We start from the raw sequence: 24,478 nt of genomic DNA on the forward strand, positions 1-24,478 counted from the left end.
TGATCTCGTTTTTGTTTGGTGGTAGGGATAAATGAATATGTATTTGTGAATAAGTAATGCTTTTGCATTACTTTATATTTTTATATAGAATGATTGAGTTTGTCATTCACAAATTGTCAGTAATATTGTATTGTTTTAAAAATTAAAAAAAATAAGTATAGTAAGAAAATTCTTCTGGAATAATATTAGAGGCTATAAAGCCTTATGGGATTAAGTTTTACTATCTTTACAGAAAAGTACAGTTATCTATGTTGTTTTTATTGTCATTTCATTTAAGAATACTCCTTTTATCTAGGACGGATATCTGTATTAAAAAAACTCGATCGTCTATCTTGAGCCTGTCCATGGCAGCATGGAACAGCTGCTCTACTTTGAGACCCGTCCACTTCCTGATATTTCAAGTCATGATATCCTTATTCTTATTACCCCTCGCTATTCTTCCACCTTTCACCTTCCCATGGCTTATGGTTCGAAGTAGCCAATACTTTTGATTCCAAATAATGTATCCAAAGTATTGAGTTTTCCATTTTTTTAAGGATGTCTCGAGCTCCCTGCATCCATCGCAGAGCACCTTTGGTATTTTTTAATCCGTAATCTAGGGGATCTATGGTGTTTAGGAAATGGGATTGAAATCCAGAATGATTGTATTTTTTCGGGGATCAACTGGTTCATGGTTGTTAGTGCATGGCATATAAGGTATCGGTGTGCGCATGAATATAGTAAGCATTAGTGAGAAGCTGTGGGAGAAGGATGAGCTGATGGAGTAATACGAGCATGTGCTAAGTACTATGTGACGCCCGCGGGCGTTATTGCCTGTGTTACCAGGTTAACTGAGACGGCTCGGCTGCTCAAAAATGTTCGCAGTGTCTTCAGCCGAAGGTCCAATACGAGGGTAAATATGGAGGTGGAGCTGTCCCGTGAGTATTTTTCATCATCATTCAAACATCTCTTCATTTGATCATGGGCCAGTCGCTACGTAATTTAATTTCCACAAATAAAATACAGCAGTTTTCCTTTTAAAACTGTTAGATGGGGTCATTTATAGTCTCCATCTATATTTTTGGGACTACAACCCTGTTGTTTCAGCCTCCATCTTGTAAAAAATGGTAAACTTAATATTCCACATAACTAATACTTTATTTTATTTTTCCAATATCTGAAAATATTTTTCTTTGAGAAAAAATAATATAAACTGAAATTGAAGAGAATTAAATTTCCTACAAGTTTAATTATTACCATTTTAAGCCGAAATCTCAAAATTCACAAAATTCAAGAAGGCAACCAACAAAACAAAGTACTAATGATTCCCTCAGGAGATTATAAAAATATACTGTATTTAAATAATGCAGTTTGAGCAATTTTTTTCTACTCCTAGCGACTGGCTACTAGGTCATCGAGCACACCATCGCTGTTCAGAGATCAGTGTTACGTGTGATATCTGTTTTCAAAAATCACAATCAAAGTTTATTTTAAACTTTATTTTGTTATAAAAAAAGTGAAAAGATCCATTGTATAGTACTCAACTGATTTTTCATCACGATCATGTATAATTTAAAATAGATAATAATTTAGTTTTCCTTGTTGTGAAACTTCATACATACAACAACATTACTTTCGATAAATTGGTTTAGAAACCAAAACATGTGTTTTCAGCTTTTTGTGTTTGTTCATACACCTAGTCGATATAGATATCACACTTTGCTTTATACTTTCTTTTTTTATTGGTCGAGATTGTTTAAACAATTTCAACCTGTTAATAAAATTTTACCTCCGACACCAATGTTTATATACTATCACTACCAATATTTTCTATGTTTTAATTTGTGATATTAACATTTTTAAGATCACAATTTGTACAATGTCTTTTTTGTGTCTTTTAAAATAACTTTTCTATTCACTGAAGTCAGTAATTTTCTAGCCATGGTTGGCTGTAAATTTTCAAGCCCGCCATAAAAACTTGGCGATTAAAGTGCTAGGTTTCATGTATTATGAAGCATTTTATATTTTTTTTAATTATAATTTTTAATGAGAACAAAACAAGTTCTATTTCAAAATCACTTTTATTTATATAATAATAACAATTTTATATAATGCCATTTTCATAAAATATTATCTCAAGGTCGCCATTTGTGTAGACGACTTATTGATTTATTATACAAGATTGTCTTTCAATTCTTTATGGCAAAAAAGTTTCACTTTAGATGTCAGTATCATTTTACAAACAACCATTAAAAAAAACCTTAAAATTAAATATTCATTATTCAACTCTCTTTATTAATTATTAATTTTGTTATTCTGTTGTATTATAAATGTTATTCATTTTATTTAATATGATATTGAGTTGATCGGATATTTCAATTGTTTTTTATTTGAAATAGATGGATTTGCATTTTCTCAAGAAGAAGGGGGTTCCGTAACGCAGACAGATGTGATCCGAGCGTACGATACCAATATTCCCAAGCCGGGAGGCATGTAGGAGCTTATCGCGGTAGACTGTTAACCTTAGACCAGGCAACGTTTCACAGTACCGAATGCACAACTCTTAGTATCATGGATGTTATTGTTTTATCATAGACACTACAGCATATTTTTATAGTTCTTATATTGTACGATACACTGGTTACATGTTATTTATCTCGAAAGAGATACCGCTAGTTTTATGTGTTTTGAGCAATAGCCTACAATAACAGTGTTGTCATTGAGGAATATGTTTTGAGAAATTGTATAATTTTGTGTTATTGTTTTTGCTCAACTTGTTACTGAATTTTACTCTAAAGTTCCTATGAGTACATAATTTTTATCTTTTTTCAGCCTTCGTATTATATTTATAAATTATTTTTATTTCATCAATTATTTTCTTATGTTAGTGTATGAAGTAAGTGTAGTTAAATATATTTTTAGAAAGTAAGTACACATTGTCTTTGTTCAGAAAAAAATCACTTATGATTTAAAGCGTAACTATTTTATAGTTTGAATTTTACACTAGTTTCGGCAGAGCATTCACAAGTGTTATATGGTTGATGCCGAAACCACTGGTCAAAGATTTAAGATCAATTTAAATTTAAGATACAATATAACACTATTGTGTGGACAGGTAATTAACAGGAGTGTGTCCAAATTTTTGTTCACAAATACTGGATTTGCTCCACTCGGAAGTTTTTCATATTAATATTTTTATTGATGTTTCAACATAAATGAACGAGGGAATATGGAAGAAGGCATTGTATATGTAAGCCCTGTAAATATCCAGAATTCCATATTCCCATCCCAATAGTCATTGACTTGCTCCATAGTGTAGTGGTAAGCACATATGGCTACCCTGCTGGAAGGGAAGAAGGGTGAGTAGTAACTATGTCGAGAGATCAATACAAATGTTATTTATTATAACTTAATGTATTATTTCAAGTGTGTAAAGCTAAATTAAATGAATATTTTTTATCACTTCAGAGACAATATGTACTTTATTTAGATACTAAAGGAAGAAAGTGAAGATTGTGTGGAATATTTTTATATTTTCATGGACTTATGTATTGGGAACTCTCTACCGCAGATGACGGTGTAATCACATTTGTTTTCTCAGTATTTTTATCCTCACCCTAAACATTTTTACCACTAATCTAGGCTGCACATTGAACATTTAACTTTTAAATAGTATTATGTATTCCCTAAGATACTCATAAACTGATAGTAATTACTCATGGATAATTAAATTGAAATTCATGTCTTTAAATTTTTTATTACAATGTTTCACGAGAATAATGGTTAATGAATAAAATACGTGAAATACAGTTATTTGTAGAACCAGATTGAATTTTTTTTGTATGTTCAATGTGTGTGGCGTGCCTAGTACTAAAACACGTACGGAGCGTTAACTTATGAATCTTGTATAAAATATGGTCCTTCTGTATTTACAAAGAAAATAAGTAGATTTTTTATGTCTTCACTTATTCTTATTGGATATATCCATAATGTATAATTCATTATGTACTTTAAGACAACTTACAAAAATTATAAAATATATTTTCCTAGTAAATTCTGTTTTACACTGTGATGTGCAAAAAAATATACATTTGGCTAATGTGATTCCTTTTATGACTATCATGATAATTATTCATATTTAAAACGCCAAGAAAACAATTTTAGAGCTAATCGATCAATTTTCTTCTAACTTATGTAGTCTGAAATTACCAAATTTAAAATCAGTTATTTATTTAATAGCATTTTCTGATGATGGACGCTGGAATGATGTCCGATATGTCGATAATAAGTGTGAATGTCACAAAGCAATATACAAGCACAATTTAATAATTTTGATGTGTCGTAATATAGATTGTTGCTTAAGAGACGCATCGCTTATTTGCGTGAATCTCTGTGTCAGATATTTGATTTATGCTTGGAATTTTCGCAATAAAAATATTTTATTTGAATCGTAGGTATTTTAAAAACTAAACCATAACTCTTTGACTTGATAAATGTGTATGGATGAAACATATCATCAATTAAAAGCGTAACATGGTTAATCCCCTCACTTGTGTACCTACTTGGGGGCCTTCGGTAGCATTGCGCTTTTAGCCAATAATATTTTATATAATAGCTATATGTATATATACATTCAATATAAATAATTACTGTTTTGTGTTAAAACGATAAAATTTAATCTGCTTTGCAGAAAGTGGGTAAATATGAATGTTTGAATAATTAGATGTTAATAATTAATTGATATTTTTGGTAGATATGTGCAAAACAGGCATTTAATTCCTAAAAATAAGGTAAATTTACTCGTTAACATCTATACCAATACTAGCTTATGGTCGGTATGTACTCTTATTTCAGTTCATTATGATCTAACGATATGGAGTTAGAAAAATGGGGATTAAAGGAGAAACATTTACATAAATTACTAACCTTTTCGAATATGACGACTTGAAACAAGAGTCAAATTGTTGAAAAGCGTTAAATTATTGTAAATATCTAGTCATTGGTATTTAATGAGTCTTGACAGCCAGATGATGAAGTATTTCTGCTAATGATGTAGTTAGTCTTGGTAGTATCTAAAAAAAGAATATACGATCGATGACATATATACGGTGATGAATGAATGTTGTATTTCCAGCTATTAAAAATTTAAATTAGACTCATAATTTATTATTACAAGATCGATCAATCATTTTATTTCCAATAAAGTTGAACGAGTAATATTAATACTTAATAGTGTTATCGTTCAGTGACCATTATGAGAGCTCTATTTATTTTTATTGAAATAACATATTTTTAAAAATCAATACTATTTTGTATGTAGGTGAATGTATTAATATTAAATCTACATTGTAACATTGTATTTCATAACTAAATGGATTCGTAAGTCTATAACTGTAATCTTTTTTGTCAACCTGCCATGTTTGTCTATTTATCCAAAGCGCCTTAAATGTTATTATAATTTAGCTGCAGTTTGCTGAAGAGAATTAATTTTAATACTTAACTCTGCAACTGCACCTTTTATATTACCCACTTGGACTCACTATTTTAAAAATATAATAGAGCCAAAATTTTACAGGGTAATTTTTAATGTTTTATTATTTGAGACTTAACTTATTAGTTATGGATTTTCCTCTTTTTTTATGAAAGCGCTTTATTTATATTGGCTCCTTTTTTTCAGTAATAAATGAGTTATTTCAGTATATTGACTAAATGTAAATCTGTTACATTACGCAAGTCAGCATAGGTCTGTTATCCTTCTAGTAACCCGTAACTTTGACCATTGCAGTTACATTAAATAATATAGGTACTTGAAATGACAAGAACTGACTGAATTGAATTGATGTGTTTAAAAGCGTACCAATATTATTAAAACTCTTAATATGACGGCTCACATATTGTTACATGGTGACAACATGACCCTTGATTTCCACTTGATATTTTTTTGTTATTGGGGCATGAAAAATTGTATACAGTCGAACTCGGTTATAACGAGGATGAAGGGACGACTAAATTTGCTTGTTATAACCGTTAATCGTTATATCCGAGAATAGGTATTTTTTTAAACATACCTATCACAAGCAGTATGTTATCTGGAATGGTCACATAACACAATTGAATGTCGCAATTGAAACAAAATTCATACAATTCACCCATTACACACATGTCATATTTTTCTGTCAATCCAGTTCTCCTATGAAAATTGGAAAATCCTGTGCTTTTTTAGGTACAAAACCATTGTAGCAGTTTCATAAAAATTCGTAAGATCACAGTTCCTTTTAACACAATTCTTTTTAAATGCAGATAAAAATACAATGTTGACACTGATAATGATGAAAACTTTTTACACACAATCAACATTTTTCGTGCCATGTTCTATTTCACGAATGATTTCCACCTTCACAAATTGAGAGACACTTTTTATTATTAGTTGATATGTTGGTTTGTTTTTAACTAACTTGCTCTAAAATTGATCTGACATTCCCCATCTCATAATGTTTATTATGCAATACCAAGTGTAAGTACTCGTATAGAACATACAAAATGTCTTAAAAATCTAAAAAATCTCCGAAACAAGCATAACATTAATAAAAAAGTTGTTTATTGTAATAAAGTAGGTCCCTACAGACATGCAACATGCAATTTAAACCCGTATGCGTGAAACCTTTTTTTAAATTGTAGGTGACAACACCAATTTAGTATTTAGTGTCATAAACGTAATCCAATCCCGGCGGCATCGGTCTAATTGCCTGGTCGGATTTTATTGCTTAAGGTCGAAAATGTTTTAAAACATTCAAATATTTACAACATTTAAAAAAATGCAATCTCTTTTTGCTCGCTATAGCTGAGAAGTTGCTCGTTATACCCGTGAATAAATGTGTAGAGAAAATCATAAACCAAAATTTCAATGAATGTTTCCTCGTTATATCCGAGATCTCGCTGTATCCGTGCTCGTAATAACCGAGTTCGACTGTATATACATTTGTCAAATTCCCGTTTATCCATATCAATTCTATCTTCAGTTCACAAGTGTATTTGGAATCTCTGAAAAATAAAACAAATTAGATAAAAAATCATAAAATAAATTTTTCCAACTAACACGAAACAAGCAAATAATTCGCAAACAGTCCGTTAATGAGTTTGTGGAATCAATCATAATATTTTTATTGTAATGGTAATACATATACTGGTCTACCAAATTATAAGATCATATATAGTTAAAAAAAATCTCCGCCGACTCTTGCGAAGTAACAGATTGCAGTTAGAGTACCTCACAAAAGGCACAATGATATAATTAGATGAAGAATATTTGATTCCAAAACTTTTATATTTTAATATATATGTGATTAATTTCAAATGAATGCTTGAAACATGATCATTTTTTCCATTGAGTAGAGATGATGTACAAGTTGTCAAACGGGTGCACATGACTGGGTGTTTTATTTAGGTGATGAAACAAATCTTGTTAAATTCTCGAGTTATGACGTATAAAAAAGTAATATATTTTTTAATTATTAAAGATAACTTGTAACAAATGTCATATGTACCTCTGTATGTTTAAAAGTGATCAACATTGTATTCTAAGAATGTTTGCTAATGGCCAGTTGAAATTAATTTGTGATCGTGCTGTGATGGAAAATTCTCATACTATGCATTTTAAATTGCCATTTTCGGATTGATGCATAGTATTCATTTGCCTACGTTTTAGTCATGTTTTATTGGCCTAAGGTTTTAATATAAAATCTTGTGATATATTGAGCAATTTTTTTCACTTTCAAATTATTGTAACAGTTTTAGCTTATTAATATGCCGAGATGGTCAAATTACAAAATACCTTAGAATTATAGAACATGAAACTGTTCATATATTTTTTAATTGTATTATTGTTTACCTTGTTTTATAACATAATAAACATACATAATTTAAAAGGTTTGGTTCTTCGTTTCTATTTTCAGTATTTTAAAATCACAATTAGTTTATAGTGAAAATAACTTAAGCTAATGAAGAACTCAAAATTTGCTCTTGTGTTAAGAAAACTACAGAAATTACATTAGTAAAAGTCGGACTGTTGACGGGTGTCAACAGGCCTTCCGTTCCCTTCAAGGAGTGTTTGGGTTTTGTGTCCTCCTTTGGTTTATTTCACCAATGGTCTTCACTATACTTATCGTGTATGATACCACCTCGTGTGATCATAATTCAGTTTGTTGAATCTGCACAAAGTAACTTTTATTTTGGTAATGATATGTATGTACAAAAATACCAAACATTGTATTTTATATTATTTGCAATTTTTTTTAGCAAAGTAGGATTAGGTCTCTTTCTGTATTTTTTTCTTGAAATAATTGTTTATGGTATACAATTATCAGGAGAGTTATTGGCACTTTGTTGAATTCCATATTCTTTTTTGATTAACTGATTTATGATATTCACATCCTGGTTTATTTATTTCATTGAAGCAGCCGTTAAATAATATTTTTATTATTTTTTTTCATTAATGTTTTTTTTATTTTCTTTTAATTATTTTTTCAAACAGTTTTTCAAATTCAATAACATCTTTGCTTAGTCCTAGCTTCTAAAAATAAATAATATAGTATTTAAGATTTATTTCGAGGTGTCACTTTGTTTGATAATAAATGGGCAATATTTGAATTGATGTCTGTAAAAATAAAACATTAACATATAAATGCGGCTGTCGAAACTTAAAACACAGTAAGGGACATTTTTTTTGTAGTACGTTTTTTTTGCATTTTTGGACTAAGTAGAATCTACTTAGTCCAAAAATGCAAAAAAAAGTACTACAAAAAAATGTCCTTTACTGTGTTTTGAGTTTGGACAGCCGAATTGTGTTATTTATCTTATTTTCTTATATAGATTATAGTCATTTTTGATGTTTCGTAGTGATCAATGTGCATAGTTATTTTTGCGCATGTGTTTATAATATATATAATGTGAAATATCAGAGAAAATACTTAATTTGTTACAATTAATATATTGATGTACCTTTATCCTGACATTCTATGTATTGTTATTCACTTATTATATCTCAATATTATATACCATTTCCTATAAAACATCATTTATCATGTTTATGAAAATAAATATACATAGTTGCATACAATCCAGTGTTTTCTTTCATTGCCTTTTAATGAATATGATGTATATTATTTATTGAGTTTGCATTATATATATATATATATATATATATATATATATATATATATATATATATATATATATATATATATATATATGTGTATATATAAACCTAACCCTTAGCCGCACCCAATGGTGCATAGGGCACTGGGTCGTATTGATGCAGTGTTATCTTGATTGTTAGTTACATGAAGGCATGGTGATCACTCCTGCGCTTCAGTAACCAGGGTAATATTAAATAAATATTATACTGTAAAATCACTAATATGTATTTTATGTATTTTAATTCACACCCCCATGGGAATTGAACCCGGGACCTCCAGCACGGTAGCTAAACACGCTAACCATTACACCACGGAGGCGGACAAAAGATGTAGGAGTAGTCTAGTTTAAATTATTCAAATAATAAACTATTATATCAAATAATATAAATGAATGCCTCGATACGGGCTTTGCCCAGTGACGTTTCCATAAACAAAAAAAAACATATACGTTAGTAAAAACATAAATAAATAAATTGGAATGTACATACCACAATGAAGAAAAAGCACAAGAAATGACAGGCGAAAATTATTATCACATAGTCCATTCTGGAGTGCTTGGATTAGAACAACAAAGAGCTAAGTCTAGAAGAAAAAAAAAGAATAATATGAAAATAAAAACAAACTAGGTATAAAAACATGTATTTAAAATATAAACATTACACATTTACAACTGATAAAGGTGAATAAAACTTCAAATCGATTATCGATTGGCACTTAAATAGTCTATATAATAAAATGTATACATTTAAAATAAATAAAATATATCTTTTTATATTAAGTAAACATTATTTTTGTCGTATGAAGAAATCTCTGTAAAAATCTTTAAAATTTTAAATTTATGAATGATTTAAAAAAAAAAATGTTACATATTACATTTCATTTATATTATGTCTAATTACACATCAAATATTTTATTTGGAGAAGAGAACACACTTTTATCTCAGGTAAAAAGTACAGTTTTATTTTAGAAGTTTTATTTTTTAGTAAATAATAACAAACTGTTTTAAAAGCATTTTTGATTTTAATAAATATTATTACAGAAGTTTTTATTTTACCTCGGAATTTAATGAGGAAAGGCGATATTCAAGTTATGATAATTTACAAATGAAACAGCAAATTATATGGTAACCTTTCAGCATGGTTGATTAATATACATAATATCTATATTCACGCTTTTCTATTACAGATTTGAAAAATGAAGATTTCTGTTTTATTCATATTTTAATATTGTTATTTTTTTTATCCTCTAATTTTAATATAATTTGTATTCAATCATTTTTTAGTAAAAAAGCATGACCGATGGTCACTTTAAAAATAAGTTACTACCTGCTCATACAGGCACTTCAATCTTAAAATACTGATGTTATTTTTTAAATTCATTTTTACATGTCAATAAAATATACAACTTTTATATAAAATCTCAATGAACCAAACAATCTAAAGCCTAAAAAATTTACAATCATCATTAAATAAATACCAGTAAACTCAAATAAAAAAAGAAAAAAATATATCAAGTGGAAGAAAAAGAAAATACACATTAAAAAAAAAGAAAAATAATTGTCAGAAAGTAATAAATTTAAAATCTTATTTGATTACGAGTAATTTTGGTTTAGCTTAAATGATAGAAACGCTCATTATCGAGCCTTATTTGGTCCCCTTCGCGCTTTGATCCTCTGCTGCAGAGTGGTGAGCAGGGCTCCCAACACGTCGTGACCGGGCAAGCGCTTCCCAAACAGTAGTCTCTTCACCGAGTCGTCGTACGTCAGGAGCGCCACCATGTTCTGCAGCAGGAAGCCCTGGCAGTACTCCAGCAGCTGCACAGCGTTATACACCTGCACATGAACAAACATTTATCTCACCAACTGCAGAAACCAGATGAACAGCCAAAAATGTACTTCTAGCATTGATCTGGTGACAGCATTTTAAACCCATTGTAACATTTCCATCATATGGCGTAATAATGACATCTTTTATTTATCGTTTTAAACACTTATTAGCTTGAGAATCATTATTTTTTAATGCAATGACAGATATGTATGTAATAAACTTGAAAAAATACTGTGTGTGTCACTCTAATATCAGGTGAATTCCATGCTGAGCTACATAAAACTCAAAGGATTAAGGTAAAATAATCAAACATTGGTTTGATATTTAAAATATTATAAAACTATGAAGTAGAATTCACATTTTAACCGTTTTAAGTGGTAATTTTTTTTTTCTTAAATGTATGCTAAAATTGCTGAAGAGTTTTTTGCAAAAATGGTCAATTTCAAATTTAGCAGGCGTTGTAAGGGCGAAAAAAATATCTTAAGTGTATTAAAATTATTTAGAGTTATTTCACAAACCCAAAGGTGAATTTCAGTTAAGGTAGTAACTTATTGAAATATGTAACATAAACAAGTTTTTGAAATATGCACAAAATATTAAAAAAAAAGAATACATATGCAAAACAAATTTGGCGCACTACACTGGTATAATGTATGAATACCTTGGCATGGATGTACATGTTGACCACATTGTGCAGATCCAAGGCCTGTGCGCATCTGGCTTCGCAGTACCTCTGCAGCGGCAGGAGCTGGAAGAAGCTGGCGGCCGCTAGTAACTCCAGCACGTCACTCGGTGGCACGTCCAGCCCGCTGCAGCCTCCCGAGTACAGGAACTGCATTACCAGCTGGAAATTGGGATGAAAACATCATTTCCTATGTGTCAAGTTGTTAATATGCGCCGGATTGTGGTTCTTTGGTTAGCTTTGCGGACTCAGAGACAGAGTTTCTATGTATGACCCCCACAACTTATGGCAGACCACACCTGAAAATAGTATGAATTGAAATACATATATGCGTACATTGTACCCAAACATATATATCATCCTGTACAGAAATTTCATTTCAAATTGTACATTTTACAAGCCAAATTGGACGCCTTACAAATGAAATTAGAAATTTTACAAAAAAAAGTTATATTGTATTTTATTAAAAAGTTTTCAAAGTAGCATTTCAAAGTAGTATTGAAAATCTTGTCTGAAAACTTCAGTGACATATTGCTTGCACAAACTATGATAGCGCGCCGCGCAGGCTTGCCAACTTGAAGACTAATGAACTTACTAGTCTTAATAAGAAAAGATGTGGACAGGTATTCACACTGACGGTATATTTAGTACATGTAATACTGTATTGTATTATTCTTCAGTAGTTAGTTACCTGGAAGATGTGATATCTGATATCGTTGATCTGCACGGTGGGCGAGTGTCCCGACTGGGCGGGCTGCGAGGCGGCCGGGGAGGAGGGGGCCGCCGGGCCGGGGGCGGGGGGCGCGGGAGGGGCGCCAGCGGGGGCTGGGCGCGGGGGGGCGAGCATGGCGCGCAGCCGCGGCGATGCCGTCACCAGGACTATCTTGTGCCCGTAGAACAGGCGACCTTCCACTCTGCAATATTGACATACCGAAAATTAATCAATGAAATAAAAATATATTTTAGTAACAGTCATCAGCTTGCAAACCATGTCATGTTAAAAAATTAAGTTTTTTAGCCAATGGCGCCAATAGGTAGAAAATTTTCTCCGTGAAAAAGTCCGTGTTTAACATAAACTGCCAAAACTCGTTAAGTTAGGAATAAATGGATTGGAAAAATTAATACTCTTATGCCGATCGACAGTTCTTCATCAACTTCTACCCTATACTAATTTACTAATCACAAGTACCCGAAAACCCAATTCCGATCTGTACAATGTTTTTTGGCATCTCTCACGCTCTACCAAAAGTAAGCAAATAGAACGCTTATAAGCATCTCCCACTCTCTACCAGCAGTATGTAAAAGACGCTTTTAAGCGTTTCCCGCAAACAATCTGTTAAAGAAGGATTTTTAAATCATTTACTTCCCGCAAAGCCTTTATTTTAAAGGATACTTTACTGGTGGGGTGATAAGGATATGCAAGGTAGATTACAATTGCCTATAACCAATTGAAAGTAAATATTTCTTGAACTCATTTTGTAATTTGTCGGGAATCGAATTCGCGATGCCAGTTTCGCAGTTCACAGGTTTATTTTGAGATGGTTTATCTTTTAATAGAGCAACTTGCCTAAACGTCACATCTGAAAGCTCTGGATTGTTGACGTATTTGGGATCGATCCGGGAAGCAGTATTGGGCACAGGAGCCGGTTCTCTTATAGCTTTGATAGCTTCCCAGCCATAACATGTACAGAATATGTCGGCAAGCAGGAGCGTTGTTCCTTCTTTCTGCAATTATAATTGTCATATTTTAAAAACCACGATTCAAGATAGTATTATGTACTAAGCATATCTTCATACAGATTTACTTCATTATTGGAACCTAAAAAATAAAAGTTTTGCTGATAAAAAAAAAATACAACTGTGTAGCATTCACAATGGCTGAAGCAAACCAAATCAAAATGAATCAGTTCTCAGTAGCACATATTGGAATATCCACATATGGAAATTCCTTGCACATTTCATTTTCTTTCTTTAATCCTTACATGCATCAAATGGTGCATAGGGCACTGCATCGTATAGAAGCAGTGTTATCTTGATCGTTAAATACACGAAGGAAAGGTGATTAGCCTTCCGCTTCAGGTACCAATCCAGGGTCATTGGTCATTGAATATTAGTGATTTTTCAGTCTAATGACTGAAAAATCACTAATATTCATATTGACCCTCTTGGGAATCAAACCCAACCTTGGAAATTGACTATCTGAACCCAAGTAGAGCATAGGGCATCAGATTGACACAGTATATAAGAATGAAAAATGTTTGATGGGATACAAATAAGGTGAGCAAAGGAGCCCAGGGTGGTGGACAGTGTTGCATTCTGAGAATTTTTCAAATTTATTTATATATATTTAAAACCACACAGCGTAAAAATACTATTTTGCCGTATTTGATCAAATTAAAATATCAAAATAAATCAAATATAAAAATCTGTGTGACTACCGCTTATTAGTTTTAGCGTAGAGACATATGTACCTTGCTATATCGAAATATATTAAATAGGAGCGGGAGGCACTCGTGAGCGAAGGTTCGACTGTACTCATCAGGACAGACTTGCAAGAAGTCTTGCAACAGTTGGTCGATGACGGCATCCATTCTTCTGTCCGCGGCAGCCGCCAGAGACAGCATCCACGAGTGGAGGGACCAACTCACTCCCAGGGCTCTCAGTTCTAGGGTTATGTCTGGAATTTCATAAATTAATGCAATTACTCCGAGTTGAAGACTCAGCTTATTGTTACTTTACCAGATTTGGTCAGCCAATATTGATTTACAAATTATGTATCTATACTGCCAATAAAATATGTTTTTATTGTATAAATTAATGTCCATGATGTTTTAAGATGCACAAAAAAAGAGAGGGGAGTTTTAGAAACTACAAACAAAAGAAAGCTGGAGTACTTTGGCCATTTGATGAGGAGATAGATATATATGACAATACATATCATATTTCAAAGAAAAGTGACAGGTAAACGCAGCATAGAAAGAAGACGAGAGAGTGGTTCCACTACAGCTCTATGCTGGTGTTAAGAATAGCTGCAGACAAAGTAAAAATAGCCATGATGCCAACCTTTAGTGTCAAGTGGCACAATAAGAAGAACATAAATATTCAGTTTTTTTAAATCATATTTTCTAGGATTTTCTTCAACTATTTACAGTTAAAAATAAAAAAAAAGACATAAAAAAAGGAATAACCTGCAAACCCTCTACTTATAGAGGCTTGTCTGCGGATAGGATAGTAAGGATGGAGAAGGTGAATGTGAAAAACACACTACAAATATACAGACCAATTGAAAATATTTTTTTAAATTCATTTTGCAATTGGCGGTAATCGAACCCGCAACGCCAGTTTTACAGTCAAACTGTCTACCGAACTACGCCATGGTGCCTATCGAAAAAAAACATTGAGAACATTGAGAACATCTGGAGTATAAATGTGGAGGTCCTCACCAAAGTTACATTTCCGATATTGCGCAAAAAAATCCTTTTTATGCAAATCTGTTCTGCTTACTGTATTCTATCAAAATCTTAATTAAAGTTGCAACAAAACGTGACCAATACTGTGTTAAACCAATACGAAATCATTAAATCACACCAAGATGTAATAATTTTACAAACTAGAATTCCTGATTACTTAAAACCATTTATAATGGAAATGTAACGTTTTGGTGAGGACCTCCACAAATATGATAATGACACACATATATAAGTATAATAAATCTGGATAAGAGTCCAATAAACACGGTGTTTGTTTGGTGGCAGTTACCCAGGTTGTTGGTCTCGGCGCTGTGGTACATGGCCTCCTGCAGCGCGCGCAGCTGGGACTTGGTGAACTTGGGCGCGGCGCCGGCAGGCGCGGGGGGCGCGGAGGCGTGCGGCGCGCCCTCCGCCAGCATCTCCTCCAGGGACAGCACATCCCCTTGCGGCGCCACCGGGTGCGACAGCAGCAGCCGCAGCGCTGCCCGCTGCCCGTGGACGCAGCACACCGACAGGGCACTAACACAACGCACACACACACCATTAATTACACACCCTGACTAATTTCTTAACCCTTCCCTTACGGTGCTAAAAACTTCCGCGTGCATCAGTGATATGTATTTTGAACACCATTTGAAAATGTGATTTTAAAACCGTAAAAATGTGAATTTTACTAAATGTTGTTTTTTATTGACCATAGTTGATGTTGAAATATAACAATTTTGTAATGTTAGCTCTGGTAAGTATCTGAAAACGAGAAAAAAGATACATCGCAAATAGCGACAATAGCTGGCATAGCAACACAGAGGACGACCTACATGCCAAAGACTAACTGATTTGTATACTGCGCGCCACTAAAAGGGGATCAACGGAAACACTAAAAAGCTGCGTGTGCGTGTACGCAAAGCATGCCACGCACGCACATACTGGGAAACGTTTGTATATTGGTGATTTTATCCTCGATTTTTCCACAAATTATTTAATTCTGCCGCTGCAAATGAATAACTTTATATTATAAAACTTTTATGCAATACGTAGTTAAATTACGGAGAAATACAAAAGTTCTGAGCCTGTTTCTTTTACATTTCATATTGATATCCTCATTTTTTAAAGTTGAATTGTAGTAAATACAAATCATCGGGAGGAAAAGGTTATCCTTTCTCATAATGATCATCCAAAATTTACACGGGAGCTGAAGGGAGACACTAAAAGACCCCAGTTCATATTTGTATGGAAATCGTAGTACGCAGCTTGCAGCTAGTACCAACTCGCCGCCAACTGAGTCATAGGCGGCACAACCGATCCAACGCGTCAGGCAGTGACTGAATGAGAGGCCGGAAATCGGATCAAACAAAAGCTGACTAGTTTATTTGTCTCGCTCTCTCATAGTACCACATCTATTAGAGTGAAAGAAACATATCGCTAGCAGACAAAAAATGAATGTACTGATATATAAGTATGTAGATCTTGTGGTACTGACTGATTGTGCTTTTTATCAAAAACAATATTTTGAAACATTCAACGATTTGAAATTATAAAAATAAAAAGGGAAAATTTTCTATAATATTATTTTTAAGATTACAATAAAATCTGTAGTTAGTAGCTCTTATAATACTAAAGTTATCAAATTTAAATTCCTATATGGGAGATATCAATCCCCTGTTAGATCAGGCTAGGTTAAGTTATCTATTCATTTTGGTTGGTTTTCAGATTTTGAGGAGTAATTAGGAGTACATACCTGTAACACCCTCTCTGAGCAGATCCCGAGTAACATAAGGAATCCTTCAGTAATGTTGAGAGGAATGGGTGTGCTCCGTGAGACAGAAGCAATTGTACCAGCTCCATGTTTCCTGTACCACTTGCCACCTTAAATAAATATCAAAGAATCAATAAACATAACTTTGATGATGATAGTCCATAAATAATTTGATTATATATTATATATAATTTGGTTACATATTATATCCTACTAATTTTTTCATTCAAACCCTTACCCCCACCCCGATGGTGCATAGGGCACTGCATCATATAAACGTAGCGTTATCTTGATCGTTAACACATGAAGGAAAGGTGATCAGCCCTCCGCTTCCGGTACCAGTCCAGGGTAATATTGAATAAGTATTAGAGTGAAAAAAATCACTTTTTTATTTGACGCCCAATGGGAATCGAACCAGGGAACCAGGGAGCATGGTAGCTAAACACGTTAAACATATTGTGTTACTAAATATTACTAGGAATTACTGAAGCAGTATTATTTACATGCATATTTAATTTTTTTGGGTCCTTCTATTGTAAGCTTGAGATTATTTACTTGCGATCCCTCAGACGAATGTGTGGCAAAACGATGTTTGATAGATGTTCGAATGATGAAATAAGGAAAGAATGTAAGGCTGAGATAAGCATTATCGATAAAATTACGAAAGGTGTGTTGAGATGGTTTGGACATGTGGAGCGTATGAGTGAAGAAAGAACGGTTAAACAAATTTATGAGGAGAATGTAGTTGGAAAAAGAAGCAGAGGACGACCGAAGAAAACTTGGCACAATCAGGTATGTCAAATACTTGAAAGCGGCCGGGTCAGGAGTCGTAATAATCGTCGGGTATGTATGAGGAGATGCATGAATGTAGAAGAGGCAAAGAATGTTTGCAAGGACAGAGTGGTGTGGCGTTCGATTCTCTCTGCCTACCCCTGCAGGGAAGCGGCGTGATGGTTAGTTAGTTTTTTTTTTTACGTTTTAAAATTAAAATAGTCTCTTTGATCATGAGCGCAATTTAGAATTTAATTTTTGCTAGTAAAATCAAACATAGAAAAATTGTACTATGTGCTTCATGACATAACTTAAAAATATTTATCGTAAAAAAAACTTTTCTCGTGAATTTACATAAATTGTCTAGTCAACAGAAATCAAATAAAGCAATGCACCTGCAGTGGTGTGAGCGTGGTCCTATCCTCGTGCAGTGTTGCGCCCCCCTCCACCTTGGCGCCCCGCGCCAGCAGCAGGGCGGCCACGGCCACGGCGCCCCGCGCACACGCGTACACCAGTGCGGTCCAACCGGCCGCGGCTGTCCAGGGCGCGCAGGCGGGCGGGGGCGGCGGAGCGCCCGCCGAGCCCCTTCCAGGACCACACCCGGGAGTCTCAATGTTGGGGTCCGCGCCCGCATCTAGTAGCATCTAGAAATGGAAATTATTCATCAATATTTAATAATTTACAATTCTTATCATTATGTCTTACCATACAATATTAATTGCAAAAATGTTTACCAGTGATTCTAATGCTTAGATTTGGATTAATATTTTTAAAACAATGATTTATATTTTTTTTAAATCTGTTTCACACGTTGGGTGCAGCGTACGCGCCAGGCGCGTATGTCTATCAATTCCTATGGTGCTGAATAAATGCTAGACGCATGTGGCTGATAATGAGACAAATAGCTTAAAATATCATTGCGTAATTGAAAGTATTCCCTAACAGTCTCGACAATATGTCAGTGTGTAATGAATATAAAAAAATACAAAAAAGGAATAATTAAATATCAATAATGCGAGTGAGAATGATTTGCGAGTGTAAACTCAACTTTAGTCCCCTCGACGACTCATGTTTATACTTTAAATATGAGTTATGGTGAATGTAATACACAAAAATAACAGTGTGTACTACGATCACCAAAAAAATCTAGTTGATATTTTTAATATAGTTTTAGCATTTTGAAAATTGCTTGTTCTGTCAGCATCTCATGATTGTTTGCGATATATTAAACGCAGTAAATGTGTTAACATAACACTCTTCGGAGTGAAAAGGATATTTAAACAATAAATTTCTAACTACAAAAAACAAAATACTAGAAAAGGAGAATTGAATACAAGTTCTTAGCTTCTAAAATTAGGTTCAGAAAGAAGGTAAGATACTTGGGTGGGGAGTTGGATTCCTGCCTGTGTTAAACTATTTAGAAAGTTATCTTTCTCTGTTATGAGCGGACACTGAAAGAACATATGGTTTGCATCCCCTATATCTTGTTTACATTCTCAATATGGTGATGTAACGCATTTTACTTATAGAGATGCATAGGCAGTGAGCAGTACCCAGACCTTAGGCGACATAACACCGAGATGGAAGATCTAGACAAAGATAAGTTCCAGTAGTCTTACGGTTGCCACTTGCTCGTCATTCCTGGAGGCTGCCAGCATGAGGGCCGTCAGTCCCTGGTGGTTGAGGGTGTTGAGGCCAGTTGCCGGTGGCAGGAGAGCCGCTGCCTGAGAGACCAGGTCGGCTCGACCAGACAGCAGAAGGCGGAAGCTGAGCTCCAGTTGTGCGCGACCACCGTCCTCACACCCACTCACTCCGGCTAGCCGCTTGGGGGGAAGGCACTCCTCCATGCTGAGGAAATATCAGAATCATTTAATTATTTAGTGACCTTGCAAAAAGATAATGGGGCAGGTTTTTATCGTATTTTGATTATACCTGTTAAGGTCAAATGAAATTTTTCAACATGCTTGCTCCAAACTGATTTTTCTTTCAGTGTGTTGATGTCATGATCTTTTATTTTAAATAAAGTAAAATAATATTTTCATTCGAGTCAAATTGAAGGATCGCTTACATTTTTCCGAATAAAACATTTATTCATTTTAATAGTTTTACCAAAACAAAACTTTGTGACCTAATCAGCCATTTAATATATATTGCAAGAAACGGTTCGTTATTATCTAATATCATATATTTAAGCTTGAAAAAATACTTTTTAATCAATATTGTTTATAATTTTTTTCATTCTTAATAGCACTAATTAACAACAAAAAAAACTAATGAGTGTATTTTTGTTTTAAATAAATATTTATCTAATATAAAAAATATGCAAAAACTGTAGATTGATTTAGGAAAGATTTTGTTCTTACATGGTTTTTAAATTTTTTTTATGGAAAATATTATTATACTAGAAGGAATATTAAATATTATTAAGAGTAACTTTCAATTTAAAACCAATGTAAACATAATAATAATAGTAGGTGTTTCTTTTAGCTTGGCATCCATAAGTGCCAAATATATAGGTTTTAGGGGAGCAACTAACCCAATAGGTCTCGGTGGACAGTCCACTCCGGGAAGTAGCAACCTGGCGGCCTGCATGAGGTCATCGTGGTCAGCTGCCGATGCCCCGCGCTGCTCCGCGTGCGCCCCCGCCACCCGCAGCCACTCCACCAGGGGGGGAAGTACGGCGTACGCACGCTCATACCACAGCTCCTGCACCCCTCCACGACTCCACGCCTGGGAATGCTCCAGCTGCAATCAACGTTTCTTCAATTCCGAGTTCTTTCAGTGTAGATTTTTTAAATTTTGATCATTTTAATTTATTTAATATGGTTACAACAGTTTTTTTTTTTAAATTAAATTCATTCTAGACATTTTTTTTTACAATCTTAAAATTAACTACGCGGTTCTCTCCAATAAAGAGACTAAGCTCTTGTGCTTGGAGAGGGACTAACAATCATTATATATTGTTCATGTTTATGTTTGTGGGTGATATAATTTATTTTTATTACTACTATTATTATTTTTTATGTTTTTTTTTGTGGTTTTATTTCTTCAATTAACAGGTTTATAATTTTTTTTTGGCATTTTATTGTCTTCAAATTTTTTACATCTGTAGGAAGGTTATTAAAGTATTTGGTCCTCAAACATATAAAGTTCTTTAATTAAAATATAACTTTGTTTTATTAAAGTTATAACTTAATTAAAAAATGGGAAATCACAAAGTTATTGCTTAGAATATAAATTATATTTAAAGTTCTGTTGGATTTGTTTGATAATTTTGAATGTTGGTTAAGTATTTAATGACAAATTTTATTTCAATGTTCAATTGAGATTATTTCAAAGGAGTAATTTGCAAAGATCTTATATTAAAAACTTGTCAGGACATTGATGATTTTCGCTTGACAATGACAAAGCACTAGTTGTTCCTGTCTCACCTGTGAACACCTCATGAAGTAGAAAAGGACATTGATAGCAGCGTGAGTGAGCGGGGTCATGTGCGGTGCTCGAGCTAAAAGGTCCTTTAGTTCCCCAACGGCCCCCACACAGGTTGTAAGTAACCATGAATCCGCAGGTCCACTTCGATCTGGAATGTTTATTACATAAATCAGTATTCCATCTTCCTTCATGGAACTCCACATGACCTCCATGAATTGTGTTTAGGGGTGGGTAAAGAACGCAAGAGGTTGGCCTGTTTTCTGAGCAGAGGCTCAGAAACAAGTCACTAACTAATAAATGCTACAGTGATATTTTCCCAAAACAAAACAAATTAGATAAAATTTATTGTTTTTTAACATGCTGATTGTAGTTAAATTATAAATCAACTTTTATTTTTAAAAATCATGTTTGAATTTGCTTCCTATGAGGAAAAAAACAATATTTGGAGGGGTCATTTTGCAAAACATGACCAAAATACCGTGGACAATTATGTAAACACTAATTATTGACTTACATTTATGGAATGAAAAATTAACAACTGCAGTGGGTCATTGTCATATTAGCATGTATTGGTGTTTAAAAAACATTTAAAATTTCAATTAAACTTAAAATGTTTAATTAGACACAAAAATAATGTTAAATATGAAATGTAATTCAAAACTAAGCAATAAAAACTACAACACAACAGCTGTGAAAACAAAATTCTAAAGTATGCATTAAAAAAAAACATAATATTTGGTACAAATTACGGGAAGACTGCTCAGTAGATTATGATTTAGTTTATGATTCTAATATACAATATGGAGGCATTTGCATTGAAGTATAAAAAAAATAGTAAAAATATCTTGCCTGATCCATTTGAGTTCTTCCCAATGGATGGGTTACCACCGGGGCTTGCAATGGACTGATGGCTGATGGACTGTGCTAATCCACTGGTATTGTGACTTTGGTCATTAGTCGAAGTATTTGCGGAGTTACTTGACCCGCCAGATCCTATGGAACTCAAAGAGGCCCATCGAGGCATTGAAAGTGCACCTTAAAAAATAAATAGAAACTGCTTAAAACAAAACACATTAATTGATAAATATTACATATACAATACACATTTATTCTACGACAAAAGATTAAAATTGGAATATAACCAGAACATTTTCAAATAACACAAATTTATTGTATATTACAAACTGAATCTTAAATAATTTGCGCACATTTTATTTTTCTAGCAAAATGCCATTTTAAAATAATATTCTTGTTAGATTTAAGCAATGAAAAAAATTGTATTGCGCCATCTGTGGGCGTCGAATGTAAGCAAGCAGAGGTGCGCAAGAGAGCGGCGCAGAGCGAATAAGAGGATCTACGACAGTGGTCGGTCGATTAGAAAAACACGTATATTGTTATTAAATAAACTCAATTAAAAGTTAATCTTTGTTCTCTTTGCATCCTTCCCTATTCCCGTCAACAGGTTATGGGCCCAGGTCGCGATTGATGTGCGGATTGCAAAGATTTTCATGGATTTAAAAAAAAAAAATTGAGGTTAGCCGGCATTGTGGTCGGAAGAAAAACGCGGGTGTCGCGGTCGTTTTGAGTTTGTGTGTGAATTACGCGTGGTCGAGAGTAAAGACTTATTCGAAATGGAGGAAACTCACGCTACTCATAGTGTAAAGGCAGTGAAGATTACCAGCGAGAACTGGAATCTTTGGAAATTTCAAACGAAAGTGGCGCTAAAGGCCAAGGGTGTATTTGATGTAGTGGACGGTGCGTTTGAGAAGCCAAGGCAGGGCAGTGCGTCAGTTGACTATGAGAAGAAGGCGAAGGAATGGCAAACGTGTGACAATAAGGCGCAGGGCATCATTGTCGATAGGATGGACGAATCCAGTATGGCTCACATTATAACATGTGACACAGCCAAAGAAATGTGGAGGAAATTGCAGGTCGTGTTCGAAAGAAAGTCGGAGCTGAGCCTCCATCTACTGCAACAAAGATTTTACAATTTTAAATTTCATGAGACGGACAAGATGGTAGATTTTATAACCAAATTAAATACGATTACCAACAATTTAGAACAGGCTGGAGAACCAGTTGCAGAAAGCATGATTATAACTAAAATTTTAATGTCACTACCCGAGAGATTCAGACACTTCATATCAGCATGGGACTCGGTGCCTAAGGAATCGCAGGAGCTAGATGCACTAACATCCAGATTATTAATAGAAGAGGACAGAAATATTGCAAGCATGCAAGAAAGTAAAGAAGAAAAACGTGCAGACATAGTTGCGTTTGCGGCAAAAAGCAAAATAAAATGTTTTAGTTGTGGAAATTTCGGACACTTCAAGAGTGAGTGTAAATTCAGAGGCGGAGGAGGTGCAAGACCTGCAGGGAACGGGGTACAAAGGTGTCACTACTGTGGTATTCCAGGGCATCAAATAAGATACTGTAGAATAAGGTTGAATAAACAAAATTCAGAACCCAGACAGCCGGAGGAGACCAAAGAAACAAATGCATTTGTCAATGTGCCCGAGGCATTTGTAGCGACGCAGCGGGAAACAAACTGGTATTTAGACAGCGGTGCAAGTGAGCACATGTGTAACACGAGAGAAGCATTCAAAAGACTTGATAGCCTATGCAGTTCAAGAAGCGTAAAAGTTGGTGATGGAACAAGCTTAGAGATTGAGGGAATTGGAAAAGTAGAATTGGAGGCATTCAACGGAAAATACTGGATTAAGACAGAAATCGATAACGTGTTATATGTACCTCGACTAAAGGTAAATCTATTTTCACTGGGCGCTGTTCTAGATAAAGGATTCACGTTCGAATCCAATAAGTATGAATGCAAAATAATGCAAGGAAAACGTGTGGCGACGGTAGCAATCAGAGAAGAAAAACTATATAAATTACAATTTCGATACATCTCATCATATGCAAATTTCGCTACCGCAACGTTGAAAGAATGGCACGAAAAGTTGGGGCACCAGAACATTAAGCATGTAAAAGAAGTGTTGAATGTAAATAATGTATCGTATGAAAATGATCCGAACTTCTTTTGCGAAGCCTGCATACAAGGTAAGCAGCACAAATTGCCTTTTAACAACAGTATAAGTAAAACATTGCGTACGGGAGAATTGATCCACGCCGATGTATGCGGTCCGATGGAAGAATTTTCGGTAGGCGGTTCAAGATATTTTCTTCTCATGAAGGATGACTACTCAAGGTTTCGCAAGGTATATTTTTTGAAAAATAAATACGAAGTTAAAGAAAACATTGATCACTTTATTAAGAGAGCAAAATTCGAATGTGGAAATGAAATTAATACCTTGAGGTCAGATAACGGATTAGAATTTATTAACACTGAAGTGAGAACATTGCTTAA

At 33.8% G+C, this 24,478-nt stretch overlaps 2 protein-coding genes across 9 annotated transcripts in view; one reads left to right on the forward strand and one right to left on the reverse strand.

The window, feature by feature from the left end:
- ATP8A (ATPase phospholipid transporting 8A1) overlaps positions 1-9,094 on the forward strand; it is a 139,048-nt gene extending 129,954 nt beyond the window's left edge. For 5 of the 6 annotated variants that reach the window (XM_088261697.1, XM_088261692.1, XM_088261693.1 and 2 more), the window contains 2 exons: positions 826-917; positions 2,379-9,094. In XM_088261697.1, the coding sequence (XP_088117823.1) occupies positions 826-917; positions 2,379-2,476 (190 nt within the window). In that variant the 3' untranslated portion in view covers positions 2,477-9,094. The remainder of the gene's footprint in view (positions 1-825; positions 918-2,378) is intronic. The other variant, XM_088261695.1, reaches the window with a different exon arrangement.
- Positions 9,095-9,801: 707 nt separating this feature from the next.
- The window catches only part of LOC148308444 (ankyrin repeat and BTB/POZ domain-containing protein 2), an 81,163-nt gene continuing 66,486 nt past the window's right edge, over positions 9,802-24,478 (reverse strand). For all 3 annotated transcript variants that reach the window (XM_088261753.1, XM_088261754.1, XM_088261752.1), the window contains exons 10-21: positions 21,961-22,146; positions 21,111-21,259; positions 20,216-20,424; positions 19,299-19,527; positions 18,075-18,323; positions 16,891-17,018; positions 15,442-15,671; positions 14,154-14,359; positions 13,250-13,407; positions 12,374-12,596; positions 11,662-11,844; positions 9,802-11,005 (exon numbers count right to left, since the gene is read on the reverse strand). In XM_088261753.1, the coding sequence (XP_088117879.1) occupies positions 10,808-11,005; positions 11,662-11,844; positions 12,374-12,596; positions 13,250-13,407; positions 14,154-14,359; positions 15,442-15,671; positions 16,891-17,018; positions 18,075-18,323; positions 19,299-19,527; positions 20,216-20,424; positions 21,111-21,259; positions 21,961-22,146 (2,348 nt within the window). In that variant the 3' untranslated portion in view covers positions 9,802-10,807. The remainder of the gene's footprint in view (positions 11,006-11,661; positions 11,845-12,373; positions 12,597-13,249; positions 13,408-14,153; positions 14,360-15,441; positions 15,672-16,890; positions 17,019-18,074; positions 18,324-19,298; positions 19,528-20,215; positions 20,425-21,110; positions 21,260-21,960; positions 22,147-24,478) is intronic.

This window comes from Brachycentrus maculatus, unplaced genomic scaffold (genome assembly GCF_059751285.1).
Source record: "Brachycentrus maculatus isolate JH-2025_06_01 unplaced genomic scaffold, ASM5975128v1 h1tg000166l, whole genome shotgun sequence".
Lineage (NCBI taxonomy): Eukaryota > Metazoa > Arthropoda > Insecta > Trichoptera > Brachycentridae > Brachycentrus > Brachycentrus maculatus.